Source organism: Citrus clementina, unplaced genomic scaffold (genome assembly GCF_000493195.1).
Source record: "Citrus clementina cultivar Clemenules unplaced genomic scaffold, Citrus_clementina_v1.0 scaffold_7, whole genome shotgun sequence".
Taxonomy (NCBI): domain Eukaryota; kingdom Viridiplantae; phylum Streptophyta; class Magnoliopsida; order Sapindales; family Rutaceae; genus Citrus; species Citrus x clementina.
In genome coordinates, this window is record NW_006262075.1 from 13,915,872 (window position 1) to 13,931,770 (window position 15,899).

The 15,899-nt window shown below is 34.8% G+C and overlaps 2 protein-coding genes across 2 annotated transcripts; both read right to left on the reverse strand.

Moving 5' to 3' along the window:
• Positions 1-600: 600 nt before the first annotated feature.
• Positions 601-6,494, reverse strand: LOC18035974 (protein RAE1). The gene is made up of 11 exons (XM_006427486.2): positions 6,026-6,494; positions 5,188-5,274; positions 5,002-5,079; positions 4,718-4,911; positions 3,913-4,054; positions 2,896-2,976; positions 2,472-2,600; positions 1,941-2,018; positions 1,760-1,831; positions 1,344-1,424; positions 601-1,247 (listed from the first exon to the last, which is right to left on the reverse strand). The coding sequence occupies exons 1-11, from the start codon at positions 6,083-6,085 to the stop codon at positions 1,197-1,199; spliced, it is 1,053 nt and encodes a 350-aa protein (XP_006427549.1). The 5' UTR covers positions 6,086-6,494; the 3' UTR covers positions 601-1,196.
• Positions 6,495-9,231: 2,737 nt separating this feature from the next.
• On the reverse strand, positions 9,232-12,849 carry LOC18035971 (receptor-like protein Cf-9 homolog). Its single transcript, XM_024181202.1, has 3 exons — positions 11,412-12,849; positions 10,171-10,601; positions 9,232-10,080 (listed from the first exon to the last, which is right to left on the reverse strand). The coding sequence occupies exons 1-3, from the start codon at positions 12,847-12,849 to the stop codon at positions 9,232-9,234; spliced, it is 2,718 nt and encodes a 905-aa protein (XP_024036970.1).
• Positions 12,850-15,899: the final 3,050 nt, after the last annotated feature.

A 15,899-nucleotide genomic window follows, 5' to 3' on the forward strand; every position in this document is an offset into this window, starting at 1 on the left:
AGTGATATAATAGGTTTGGAGCATAAATTTGAGAGTTCCAATCTACCCACACAAATGTGTAGATGATTATATTTAAACCAATGCAAAACCTTAAAACAAATTAAATGGGAAGAAGAATTAGGCAACATTAGTTTGACTCTTTGAGCCACTCTTTTTCTTTATTCTTCTAATTTAATACAATGTGAGGGCATCTTTGCCCTGGAAAATGAAGAGTTAAAGAAATTCGATTCTAAATTTACAAGTATGAGGGAAGCGAAGAAAGGGAGGCAATTGTTGCTTTCTAGCTTTGTCCTTTTTATTAAAGGGTAAATTTTTCTACGAAAATGGCAAGATTTGTTGAAAGTTGATTCAAGTACAACTGTAAACCATATGTATAAGTTCTGATAGCAAGGAAAATGGAGAAAACGAAGCTTATTTGAAAAGCACTTTCCAAGAAGTTTTTGATCAAGTACACATGAAAAGTCGCCCTCGAAAGGAGCTTTGTCAAAAAATATAACCATAATCATCTTCCTTCGACAGCATTTACATGCAAAATTCCAATCAGCTTTATAGTCCCCATAAACAGAAATATGAAGAAAAATATATTAATCACAACCTAAAGACAGGAAAATAAGATGCATAAGATTTCACATTAGCTATAATCTTGCAAAGGAAGATCAACACAACAGATTCACACGAGAGAAACTGGTGAATCGTTAATTGTTCCAGCAAATACAATCACTGCAATTCATTGTAACTACTTCGTTACTTGAATCATATTACCAACAAAAGGTGAACTCAACCAAAAAGAGATTTTCAAACGGCCTTGTAATTGTCAACAAAATACAGCATTAAAAGGAATATCACGGACACCTACATGATAGATCTAATTTTCACAAATCTTGTCAAGCATTGCGACAGATCACGCCTATGGGCACAATCAGCATTGAAACAACTAAGTCAAAAGATTAAATTTAATGCTCATCTGGAAAAATTTCATCTCTGGCCAGGGATATTAAAAACATTGACCCTCTCAATACCCTCATTCCTAAATCCTAATCTAGACTTCTCTATTGACAACAAGAACCCACATCTCATTCATTTACGAATGCTGGGAAGAAACAGAAAATGCTATCGTGACATGAAGGGGGTAGGGGGTGGTAGGAAATTCTCATCATAAAGCTTCCATATGTAATGCTCTCAGCCCAAAAGCAGCTTTACTTTCTCCCGCTTGTCCCAGCCCGTGGTTTGCCTTTAACCTCAGTCTCCTGCATTGTCAAAATAGTTGCATAATTATCTTCTTATTCCAATGATTCCACAGATATGTTGTTGATGGTAGTGTATGAACAAAAAAGTAAACGAACCTGTGGCAAGTGCAGATAGATGTAAGTCTTTGCTGTTGCAGGGTTGTGATTTTCTGCACCCTTACTCCAGTCATAACACACCTACAGGAAATGTCAAGATAAGATTTAGAATGACACTTTTCTAGTTTAAGTTTAAATGTCCAAGAAATCAATGCACCATGCTATGCCAAGATCAGAACATAGCAGGAAGAACCAGATATTTTAGTTGTTTAATTTTGTGGAAATGCAAATTCAGGTAACATTGAATTACTATGAGCCATGGAAGTTAAGCATCATGCAAATAGACGGAATGAAAGAGGCGTGGATTTCTAAAATCCTGCCATTATCTTGAACTTAAGCATATATCCCAACATGGGTTGGAAGTAGAATGATAAGAGAATCCAAGTCAACTTTAGGAAGATGGATGATATATTTACCGAGTACGCAAATATTGAGCCATCATTATTGAATGTACTGCAAGGTATAGGTTGCCCGCACCTTGACATGGCCTGAAAATCCAGTAAAAATCACATTGTTTTATGTATTTCATCTAGGAAGAACAATAACAATAACAGCAATAATAATTGTTAATAAAGTAATAAATGAAAGTCAAAACACCTTGAGCCGCTGTTTACTATCCTTGTCCCAAAAATTAAATGCACCATCAGATCCAGCGGTTGCAAAAGTGTGATGTATCTGGACAAAAGAACAATTACATGAGATCTGAGAAATAGATATAGGCGCTTCACCTTATAAAATGAAGAATACTTAGGTGCATCTCCTACTCTACAAATCTTAAATGATAACATATGATGTTAATAACAGCAAAAGTATATGCACTGAGCGTTGCAATCCTCACAAAAGAAAGTACATGTCCACTGTTGGATAAAAATTCCTATGATACCAACATCTTAAGGGAACCAAGATCTAATGCTTGAAAGATCTCTAATCTTCAGAGAAATTTCAAATATTGGGAAAAATTGTGTAAGACATGGGTTCATTACAAATGAGATTCACCTGCATCACTAAAGTTACCACAAAATGAGCTATTATATCACTCCAATGTATACTTTTATTTCTAAGTTTCACATCTTGAATTTTTTATGTAACTGAAAACTTGAAATCAGAAAGCACTAAAAGGAAGCTTACAGGGTGGAAGTTCAATGAGTTGACTGAGTATATCTCACTACCATCTCTGTGGCATTTGAAAGTGAAGTTCTTACTTTGCTGTGAATCATCAAGATGATGAACACCAACCCTTCCCTCAATTGAACCAACCTATGGGAATCACAACACCATATTCAACAACCAAAAATAAAAGAAGCACAATAGTCTACACGTAAAGCAAAGATTAGAAGCAAAGACAGTGATCTCAGTTAAAAGAAGGTGGAGTCAATGTTGATGAAATTTAAAGTGGAATAAGTAATTGAGGCTAAACTTAGCCCCTCATAGCTGGCAGAGGAAGCAAATTTAGAAACATGGGAATATGCAGCCCAATTGACAATGTCTCATAGTTTGAGAATAAAGACCATGAAGAACGAGAAAAGTGAGATCAAAATAAATGAATGCATACCAAGAAACCTTGCTGGTCAGGAAAGGCAGCAACACATCTCGTCTGGTACTTCAACGGGGAATTGATTCTCTTGAACTCAGTCTGGTAGCATTAAACAATGATTAGACATATTCCGAAGAAAATACGTATATTAGATATAAATAAGTGAAACAAAAAATAAAAAGAATAACACATGAAGGTAAAATATGGAAATCAATAAATAGCCAGCAAAAAAGTTAAAACAGTCGCATGAATTCATCACCTATTGACCCTTTTTATATTGCAATAAGCATGTGCCATATATGGTAAACTGTAATACAGGTAATGCAGAAACCATTATCTAAACTCTCATGATAGCGTATGAAGATCTATTATAACATCCAACCTTTAGTTTCAATTTCTAAAGTAGCCGGATTTCAAAATTTCTAGGAGCTATTATATCTTATTGATATCATCATCACATAAGAACAGATATAGCATGACTAAAATTATCAAGTAAAACTGAAAGATATAAGGCAATTCAACCCATTCCAGACTGCTATATATTTCAATAAAAAGGGATATTGATGACATGGAAATATATGCTATATATATAATTGCAAATATAAAAACATCAAGCTCCTCTCAGTAGATCAGTTTATTAGAGTATCCATTCCTCCTTGTACACAAACAAAATGAAATCGAGAAATAACTCTTTTCCAGACAATACCAATCAGAAGAAAAATATCTGGCAATAGAAGAAATCATACAATAATTTTATACAGGATGCTCCATGACATTGAGAACCCTTTTAAATACAAGGAAAGGTGGTTCAATACAGAAGGATAGCTTTCAATTCCAAAAACAATCAACAAGTAATTATTGTTTCAATTCCACATTAAAAAAGAGAGCTACAAGTTAAATTTTAAATCAAAGTCAACCAACTACTAATGTCGCAGCAGCTGCTGCCACACAAAACACATGCTTCAGCTGCCTGCACTAAATTTGCCCATTTAACTTACACATAAATCAATGCTCTCATGGAATAAAAAACAATACCTGAGGATTCTGCAAGTTGAAGACAACTAGATTTCTATCTGCAGTGCCAACAACCATAAGTGGATATCTCACTGTAAGTGCATAGCAGCGATCAGGCAGCTGTTGAGTGTGCACAGGATTTGGCTGCCTTGTATCCCAGTACCTAGTTACATATTGCAACATCAAGAGGGTAAGGAACTCCAAATACAAGAACATCAAGAGAGTATAAGTGACTGATCAACTACACAAAAAAATCGTACAAAGTGCTTACAGATAACACATGGCACCACATGGAGACACAGTAAACTGTTGACCACATCGGATACCAAATAAAACGAAAGGATATACTGTAAACCCAAAAGGAGAAAGAAAAGAGCATGACACACACAACTTAGAGAAGAAAGAAACAGAAAAGCCTACAATATTAAAGCACTCATCATGGGCGTTTCTCTTTAAACAACACCTAAATTATATAAGTATGGACAAAGAGTGCTGACAATTTGAGAATCCATAGCCCCTGCCAGCTCATATCCACTTTGAGCATCAGTAATTGTCAGTACAAGTTACTGTGGCAGAGCAAAACACGCACAACAGTTCCATTTGTTCATCTGAACACAGCATGGTCACTCTTCTGTTTGAGGTCGTGTGAACTGACCACTTAACTATCCACATGCACATATTGTCCCACTTGGCAAGGTCATTACACTCAACTGCACAACAAAGGCTTCTAACAGATGAACTTCTAATTATAAAACCAATTTATTGCCCCAACCAAAATGCCACATAGACTGCAATTTTAAATAAAAAGAAGCAAAAAAAATCTTACTTCAATGTCTTGTCCCAGCTTCCTGTAGCAAGTAGATTCATCTCTGGAATCCAAGCAACCTCCTTAATTGGCGCATCATGCATAGCCACAGTCACTGGCTGACCACCAGAGAGTAAAGGCCACATCTTGACCTGCTTGTCACATCCTCCAGAGAAGACAGTAGTTCCATCATCCTTCCATGTTGAGCATAGGACCTTCAAATTTCAAAGACAAGAAAAAGGTTAAATTATCCACAAATTCAACAGTATGGTATTCTAACTACCACAAATCTTGCTTTAGATTACCGGATGGTCATGCGAAATTGATGCCTTGGGCACACTGGCCACACCAGTTCCACCGCGTGAAATTTCCCAACACCTTACCTGTGAAAGCATTCAAACAAGACGAATGAGAATATCAAGGATGTTAACCAACAAACAGAAAGGCATAACTAAAGGTATTAAAAAAGAACAGAACCCGATTGGACAAACCTGATTATCCCATGAGGTTGCAACCAAGATATTGGCCTTGGGACTGAAACAAAGGCTTGAAACAGAATCACTGGGAGGTTGAGACACCTGCCGTTGAAAAATTTCACATAAATACTTCTTTTCTAACAGCATCTTTATATTAAAAGATAAACCAAGCTTACTCAAGAATTCACCAATAAAACAGAAGTCACGAAGCTTCAATGACAGAACTACACTTCACATACAACTACATGACGAATATCAACATCTAGTGTATAAATTTGGAATCTATGACCAGAAACAATTTATCTCATTCGAAAATTTGGTGCATCAAACTTTTACATGACCAATTGTAGAAAACTTATCTTCATTAACCTAATATAAACTTAACATTCCGACCGAGTCTTCTGTATGAAAATCACACTATAAACTTCCAAGCACTACTAGCAAGGCTGATGATTCACTTACTAACTACTGTTCTTTTACACTGAAACTCCAACATATTCACAAGCTTAGCGATTGGTTCGCTTTCAACAATCCGTTCAGCTAGAAAGCAAGCAAACAAATGATCATAGCTTAGCATACATATTTAGCATTAAAACAAAAAATAATTCTTTATCCGAAAATGTACAATTAATTTTTACATTAACACAAACAATTAAGCTTAAACCTGACAAAAATATATAATAAATAATTTCTATATCTTTCTACTTAATCCTTACAACATCATCATAAGCACTAATTCAACAGTCGCCAAGTTCATCATACACAAGAAACCGACAAGAAAATTTAAAGGTAAATAATTTTTAAAGATTATCGGAAAGAAAAAAGAATAAAGAAAATAATAAATAAAGTATACCTCGATGGACTTGTTAGGGTTTTGATTGGTGGCAACGGCAGCAGCACCGAAAGTAGCCATTATTGCTTGAAGCAGTTCAGTTAACTTGCTATTAACTTGCTAATTTTTTTATCGTTTCGTGATATTTAGTTAGTGAGTGACAGAGCGAAAGATTATTTGTTGATTCGGTGATGATTTTGAAAGAAGAGGGAAACCAAATGTAAAAGAGAAAAGCTATTTATAGAGAGGACAGAGGAGAGATGTAGTGGGTGTAGGTTAAGACTCTGCGCATACCCCGCGTTGCGTTGTATCAACGCCTTATAACTGAACTGCGCAATAACTACGACCAGGGCTTGAGTCGAGTCGCCGCTAGGAATGGCAGAAAAGTGAGCGCCCCCTCCAGCTGGCCTTTGGCCGGACTACTATGCTTCGGGTCGGGTTAGGATCTAATGTGTTCGAACTTCAGCCAGATCGGGCTCGGGGTAGGGAGTCCGATCCTTCAGCCCGACAATTAAATATTTAAAAAAAAAATCTAGTCCTTAGGTTCCATTTTTAAATTGAGCACACTCAAAGTAAAGTTTTTTATTAGTTGAGTTTTTATTTAAAAATTTTAATTGTTTGGTTGTCAATGAAAGGTTTAATTAAAAGTTAAAAATTATTTTAATATGTAAGTTGTTTAAAGTTATGTTATGAAAATATTAAAATAAGAATGTCAAATAAGTAAATAATATTTTAAACATTTTAATATTTTAAAAAAACTTTTCAACTTTTACTTTCAAAAACCCAAAATTTGAGCTTTTAATAATAGGGATAAAATATCTTATTTAATAATCAAAAGTTCTATTAAAAAAATAATTAGACAATAATAAAAATTTTGATAGAAACTTATGAGATTAAATAAGACTTATAACTACTAGATAAGTCATACTAAACAAATACTTATTAGTTGCATTGTGATAATTGATAATGTATTTGTTTATATTCAATTGCATTTTAATTTCATGTAATTTTATTATATTAATTCTATTACTAATTGTCAATTACTGTTATTAACTATTAATTACTCCCCCCCCCCTTTCATCTTCTAATCTTTCTTTCCGTGTGAAGGTTGCTTTTTCCTTCTTTATAAAGGTTAGTCCTTCCTTCCATGTGAAGGCGAACTTTTCTTTCCTTGCAAAGATTGGTTTCCAATCCATTCATATTATTTAAAATTTCTACAATAAGTAAAAACATATTATTAAAATAAATATAATGATTTATATATTGAAATTTATTAAAATATTTTAATATTGCTAGTCTACTGTATAGATTACATTATTTATATAATATTTGCATTTATTAAAAATTTTAAAGTCTATTTTTTGGGATAATAGAGGTAAAAAGTATAATAATCAAAAGGTATCTTGGTGTTTTTTTTATGAAAACTTAGGGGTATTAGTGACTATTTTCCAAATATTAAAAGTGTAGATGTGCTTTTCCCCTTACTAATATGTATTATACAATTAGGAGTCTACTGATCGACCATCTATATCAACTCTATTATAAAAAGCCTAGATTTCTACCTCACGAATATTGGAAGGCTATTTGTTCTACCTACAAAATCAATAGAGAAAATTCATATCTTTACATAATTTTTAATTAGGAGAGAAAAGTTTAAGTCTACTTGGGAGAGTTGTAGCTGACCATTCTGCTAACTGCTGAGATGTAAGTTGGCAAGAAAATATTGTTAAAGTTAGATAAATTATATTCAATACAAAAATTGCACAACATTAATAACTCAAAATAATTGACAGTAAAAACGTTATTGGGGCACTTACATAAAAGTTTTTATTTGTTTATTTGAGAGTTTTTCTTTTTCATTTATTAAAAAAGTAGAGTGGTGGAAAAATTTTAAATCAATTTTTTTAGAAATTTTTAATTCTAATTTTTTCAATATTTGAACCCCATGTTACAATTGAATAAAAACTGTTTGAAAACTATTCAACTAAGGTGTGGTTTGGGAATTTAGAGATTGAGAGTAGAAATAGATTGTTTACTTATATTGGAAGAAGAGTCAAAATCCCATTTATATATTTACTCTGATTTGGATTGTGAGTAAATTATTTTAAAATACACTTTTACCTTTATGTAAAAGATTGTAGTTTATAATTATAAGTGAATAAAAAATATATTTATAAAATAAACTATTTAATTTATTATTAATTTTAATTATATAAATTACTAATAATTATTAATATTCGTAATTATGGAAATCATAATTTTTTTATTACTTTATTTAATTATGTAAATTAAAAATTAATATAAGAGCAAAACAAATGAAGCATTATTATTAATAATATAGTACAAAATTAATATTTTCTTACGATAAACTATTCATTATTATTAATTATCAATATTAAATAAATATAATAATTTTATTTTTCAAATAAAGATAGTATATTGTAATATTGTTAATTCTCTATGAATATAATAATATTACTTTTAAGTAATTTTAGCTTCGATTACATAAATTATTATTTTTAATTAAATATAATATATTATTTTAAAAATATAATGTTATTATTTTAAATAATGTAACATTATTTTCTTTTTAATAAATATAAATTTTGTTATATTTGATAAAGAAAGGATAAAAAAAGAAGAGGTGGGATTGTCCTCTATAAAAGTGAGAATCTCACTCCTTACTCTAAAAATAAGTGAGATTCACGAAATGAGACTTTTACTCCCCTCCTTAAATAAACAATAAGCCAAAAAAAAAAAAAAAACTGAAGTATAAAGAATCCATACTCTCTACTTTCATTCCAACAATTAAACACAACATAACCTAATATTTTAAAAAAACTACTCGATCAGGCCATGAGGGCCCAAAACCTTTTTGGGCTCATAACTCACGCCTTTCTTAAAAAGTTATCTTCTAAATTTTTCTTTCTACTCTTAAACTTTCAAGTGAACAAATGGAATATGATCATGAATCGCTATGTATCTAGCCTGGAGTTGGAATCGCAAACAGTCTTGCACATATTAATTTAGTATGGACTCATACATGGAGTCAATTTTGAGATAAAGATTGTCTCAGCAACAGTTATAGATAGGCCCTTATTTCAAATTATTGTCAACTTTGTTAACTTCATCAAACAGAGAAGAAAAGAAATCTCAAATATCGATGACATAAGAGAAACGCAAAAGCTAGCTTACATGATTATTCAAAAGGAGAGATATAAATCACTTCACACACGGAATCGCCGATATATAAATTTGGAGATAAGATCATTATACCGTTTGTTTACCTGCACGGAAAACATTAGAGGTGAAACAACTGCTCCGAAGCCGACCGCAAATCCAATTGACATGGCTATGAAGAACCAATCAATTTCATCGCTTGAAGCTGGTGGCGGTGAAGGTGGTAACTCAGAAGGACGTGTTTGGCTTTCATTCGTCAAAGGAGGTCCGTACAATCCTTTATTTCCTTCATAAGAAGTCGGTGAAAATGATTGGAGTTGAGTACTTGTCGGAATCTTTCCCACTAAGTTATTGTATGAGAGATTTAGCACCGATAGGAAATTTAGGCTTGCAAGCTGTGCGGGAATTTTCCCACTGAGGTTCTTCGTTGAGAGGTCCAAGGACTCAATAAGTTTCAAGTTCCCAAACGATGATGGGATTGAGCCTGTGAGAGCATTATGTGACAGGTTCAGAGCATAAAGTGATACGAATTGTCCCATTTCTTCTGGTATTTGCTCTTCAAAATTGTTGCTTGACAAGTCAATGGAGGTGAATATATTTGTGATCTTCTGAAGCATGATCTCCAAACCTTTGATTGTAAGTGATACTGTAACCTCATAGAATCGGCTGCTTCTGGTGGCATATCGAAGGTGTTTGAACTCAAATCCGGATTCGGTTTTAGCATCCATCATCTCCTCCAAGGTAAGTAACCATTTTTGTGATAGCCTTCCACTGAAGTTATTGGAAGCTAAGTCGACAATTTGAAGCTTGGTCCAGGAGACATTATTTCTCGGACAACTAATATTTCCTGAGAATTTGTTGGATCGCAAAACCAGAACTTGTAAACCAGAGGCATTCTTTAACCAGCATGGGAATTTATCACTGATCTGGTTATTCCCTATGTTTAAAACTTACAACATGTTGCAATTGACCAGAGATTTTGGAACCATTCCTTCTAGTTGATTTCCATTGATATCTAGAATTTGCAATCCACAATTTCCTGGAATTGTATCAGAAAGTGTGCCATTGAGGTGGTTTCTCGCTAAATTTAAAACGCCAAGGGTCCTGCTACTCTTGGTGATTAAACACGTAGGAATTGTGCCACTCAAGTCGTTGTTTGATAAGTCAAGAACTTGAAAATAGTTGGCCTTGCACACAGATTCTGCGATGATTCCAGTGAGACTATTGTTTGCAGCAGACAAGAAGGCGGTTTCAGACATGAAATTACCAATGTCAGCTGGGATTGAAGTAAAATTATTGTTGGAGTAATCCACGTAGGAAGTATTTGGTGACATGTAAGGGATACTTCCTCGGAGCTGGTTGGAGTGCAGGTCAAGCAATCCGATTCTAGAAATAGAGTAAGGTTCTTGCAAGCTCTCTAGAAGATTGTGTGAAAGATTTAGGGCGTAAAATTGGCCAGCACCAACTTCCCAAATCCAATTTGGTACTGTTGATGCGAGATTCTGGTTGTCCTCGTTCTACGACTAGGGTCTCTGCTCGATCAACTTCACCACGACCAGGATCTCTCCTTGTAAAGCTTCTTCTCCAGAGGTTCCTGCGCACACAGACAGGTCAGAGTACGCCGGTTGTTTTCCCGGCGCAAACCCTCCGACGCTCAAGTCAGATATGAAGGTTCGGGGAACGCTTGCCACAAATCTTATGGCTGTTAGGTTGTTTTCTCTCTTTTCTTAGTTCAAATAGCAAAAAGTCTAACCCTTTTACCTTTGTTGGCTACCTTTTTATAGGCTTCCTCTGAGTCCCGACCTTCTGCAGTTTACGCCCATTATTCTCCCCACCTTCGGATGTAGATTCCCCATTCCCGTAGTCGTGGGTGGTTGCGTGGCCTTCGTGCCTAGATTCTCGGGCTGGAGAGCGTGCCTCGCCAACTGTCGTTGACCGGGTCTCCTCGAATAAACCCTTAGCAAGAATACAGCAGGAATGGATTTATGCTTCTTACAGGAGATTGGACTCGCGGCTGACGTGCTCGTGGATGAGCAGGGTATTTCTGCTCCTGCTCCCCAGGATACCAGGCTCTTGCGGGACACACCGGTTCGCAGAACTCCGCCATCAGATATCTGCTCATCATGCCTGGTCTCGTCGACGTATTTCTCCCAAACAAGTACTTCCCCAGATATTTGGTTATTTGAAAGGTCCAAGTTCGTCAGTTTAGGAATGACCCTCGGTTTACTTGAAGCCAATCTCAATCTGCTAAACTTGTTGGAAGAAAGATCGAGGGTCTCAAGGTTTCTCAATTCAAAGAATATTGAAATGGGGACAGGCCCTTCTAACCTGTTGCCATTTAGATCAAGATCAGACAGTACAGAAGAGGACACATTTGAAAGTTCAGGAAGTTGGTTCTCAAATTGGTTGTTGGAGAGCAGAAGTGTCTCCAGAGTTGGATGTAGAAACAGAGATCTGGGGATACTTCCATTAAGTAAATTGTACGACAATACGACATATCTAAGATTTGAAAGCTGTTCCCAGCCGGTTGATGAGATCCCCCTAGTTAAATCATTAGACGAAAGGTTTAGGTAGCTGAGATTTCTTGACATGTAAAGCCGAAGAGTTGGGATGGGACCTGAGAAATGGTTAGATGAGAAGTCCAAGTGAAATAATTGGGTGAGATTAGCCATTGAAGTGGGAATTGGCCCAGTGAAATTGCAACTGCTAACATCTACACTTGCCAAATTTTCAAGGTTCCCAATGGAATCTGGTAGTGTGCCCGAGAAGCTCGTGTTCTTCAGGTTCAGGTTCTGAAGAGAAGAATTCTTAGGAAAGTGAGGTAGAGAACCCTGAAGCAATGGGTTATATGACAAGTCAAGAGTCTCAAGTGTAGGTACCTGCAATACCTTTTCTGGAAACTTCCCGTGCAAATCACACTGGCTGAGATCCAAGGTGGTCAAATTTAACAAATTGGCCACAAACTCTGGCACTTGACATGACACAGCATGATTGTCACGCAAACGAATAACTGAGAGTGACCGTAAATTTACCAGGTGATGATTTATAGGACCTGAAAGAAGACTCCTAGACAAGTCTAAAACTTGTAGATTAGGCAGAAAAGACAGAGCTTTGCACCATTCAGTCCCGAGGCCTGACAAATCTACATTATCAAGGTACAGTTCTCTGAGCTCTGTTAAGTTCTGAAAAAAGTTGAAATTTGGGATCTCAAGTCTCCAGGAAAATCCGCTTATGGGCTCACGACCTGACAAATCAAGAGTAACCAACCTTGACAGGCTTGAAATTTCAGTAGGAATCTCTCCTGTGAAGCCACAATGAGAAAGATTCAGGTAAGTCAAATTTGTGAGGTTGGCCAACCTAGATGGCATAGGGAATCCGTAGAAGAGAGTGAAACCCAAATTTAGACTCTGTAGATATTGGAGACTGAAAAGGCCAGATGCGTTCTCAAGACTGCCGATGAGTATTGGTTCCGCGCTCAAGTCGAGACCAATAACATGACCAGCCTCATCGCAATCTACTCCGTTCCAATCACAACAATCGGTGCTTTCACTCCACTGACTCATTTTTGCAGGTGGAGTAGAATCAACGTCAAATATGAAGCTGTTCTTCATCTGGATTGACAGCGATTTTTGATCGCTCTGACACTGGCCAGACACCAAAACCATATGCATCCCAAAATAATTGGCTACAAAGGGTATCAAGAAAAGCCATGATAAGAGTAAAATTGATCTCATGGTTGGGTTTAATAGTACTTGAAATGAAACTTAGAGAAGGGATGGAACTTGCAAGTTGCAATGTATATGTAATATAGACTGATATAATATAGCAGAGGTGGCCCAAGTTAACTAATTACTAATTAGAAAGCAGCCGAGGAGGACTTCAGGTCAGCATGATAGACTTGTAAGCACTATGCGCTGATTATTCACGCAGATTTGAAAGAAAAGAAGAGTCGTACCATGTTGGCGGACATGAACAGGTTAAGATTGAAAAATTGAAGAGTAGGAGTCTTATATTTCCCTGGTAGAAAGTGAGTGAAAATTATTAGATCACATGAGTTACTACGACAACCTGACTTAACGGTATCTATTAACTTACTGAATCTTCTGCTGCAGAAAATTCCTTGAAATGAAATCCGCGAAGAGGAGTGGATACACATTATTTTGGTTGATCTATTTTTCAGATTAGATGGTGGTTATGAACCATGTCTTTGTACTTTATTTTTGTTGGTTTATTAACTTTATTGTGATCCTAAATTCTATTTGGACAGAAAATAATATCCTAAATTCGTGTATACGAATTATGGGCAATATTTTATTACAAGTTGTGGGATTGTTAATGGTGAGTTATACCAATTAATAGATTCGTAATAATTGGTATCAAAGCAGGAACGGCGTTGAGTATGAGAACTCACTGTGCTGAGTCTTGGATTAATATTGGTGCAGCTTCATTAGTCTTTGTTGCTTTGAATGGCACTATAATTGACTTAAAAACTTTCTAAAATTTATAAGAAAATGGACCATAAAATAAAACTTATGAAAGTTTATTCTGTGTGGATGAGCTAGTCCCAATACTAGCTAGCACTCTCTTGAAAAGTCTGGGGTTCTCTTAAAACTCTCTTATCAACATTTCAAAAATTGTAGAATTTCCAAACACAAAATCCTTCTAATATCTATTTTGTTAATTCCATTATATCTTTTTAATAAAAGATTTCCCTGTTCAACTGGTGTTTAAAGCTAGCTATATAGGCGTTTATAGCCACTATCCTCTCTCTATGTATTGTTGATCTTTCATATGTAATGTAAGTATCACAATAGGACATGGACTGAAAATTCAAAGATCAATCAGATTATGAGTATCCGCTACTTTATCCACTGCTTTCAGCTTCGGCGAAGCTCTCTGTGGATTGGACCCATATGTACAAAATGATAATCGTCTCCAATTTTTTACAAAGTGGTCAGTTTGATTTGATAGATAAAATTAATCCTATTGATTATAACTTTGTTTAATCTCTACCTCATAATTAATGGGTTCGTCATATAAAATGTATGGCTTGATTGTGTCATTGCAATTTTGTATCCGATCGCACGTGTTTTTTTCATATTAAGCTTGATATCGCTCTTCAAGGCACATCGTCAGCCTTAGTATTTCATATTTTTGCAAGAGGTAATTTACTTATAATTCAATAGAAAACATAAACTATTAATTTAAACGTCAAATATGGAGCAATTTTTTATCGCCTTGACATTGGCCAGACACCCAAACCCTATGCATCCCAAATAATTGGCTAAAAAGGGTACCAAGAAAAGCCATGATAAGAGTAAAATTGATCTCATGACTGGGTTTACTAGTAGTTGAAATGAAACTCAGAGAAGGAATGGGTTTACTAGTAGTTCAATTAATTAGAAAGCAGCCGAAGAGGACTTCAGGTCTGCAGGGAAGACCTGTAAGCACCGTGCGCTGATTACTCACATGGATTTGAAAGAGGAGAAGAATAGTAACATGTTGTTGGACAAAGACATGAATCCTAAATTATTGGATTTTGAAATCAGGATAATTTTTTAAGGGAATGAGTCAGGAGCAAACACTAAACAATCAAAACCGGTGTAATGCTACTTGAACAAAGTGCAAAGTGGTGATAAAATCACCATTCAAATCATGTCATTTTTTTCTTTTTACTAACAACCAGAACATAATCGTTTTGATAGTGATTTTTGCGATCATCCTTTTATCCAAAATCTCCTTCTCTCCTTATTATTTATTTTATTTTTAATATATATTCACGTAGAAACAAATATCTTCTGGTACGAATTTTGATGGACAAAATAATTTTGCACGAAAATAGCGAATGATTGAAAATAAAATTTATGTTCGTTTCAGCTCTATCAGTCGGTTAAGTTTTTGGATTGATGCCATACAAAAGTTCAAACTAATTAATGTGGGCAAGACTTAAAAGGGTAAGCGGAGAAAAAAAAAAGTGACAAAAGAAGGAATATGTTAAGTAAGAGAGAGAAAAATGATCAATAATTTCTTATTATATGGAGGTTCACTACATTAATTTGTTAGTTTTTAAAACTTAAAAAAGGCAAGTCAACTTGATTGCTTAACTTTAATTTAATGGTCGGAATATTGTGTCTAAATTTTTATTTAAAAGTGTCTCTCTGTAATTATAATTATATAATTCATAGCAAGATAAGGGTATTAATTGAAATTTAGTTCATTTCTTTGGACTCTGCATATGTTCTTATACTCTCACTCCCTCGGTTTACAAATTGTTGATTTTGGCCTCCCCAAGTTCGTAGTTTGTTGATTGTGATCCCATTGAACGAAAATAATTTCAGACTGGTAATACAAATTGTTCCATGCATGACTTTTTATATATGTGATGGTTGAACCAATAAAAAACAAGGTCATTACTCCATATAATATCAAATAATTAGTCTCTGGAGTTTAACCCAATGATTTTTAGGTAGTCTTATTTAGATGATCACCTAATTAAGTTTAAATCTTAGAGAAAATAGAAAATAAAAATTTGATTTAAGCTTTAGATCATCCCTCCACTTTTTAATAATTTTTTTTTTTTAAAAAAAACTAATAATTGACTGAATGCAATTCGTCCTCGCGTCGAAACCAACTTTGATTTGCTTGCGGGACCTGTAGACTTCGAAAAAGTCTTGCAAGGATAAAACTACATTTGCAAGGAATTTATGGTCTAAAA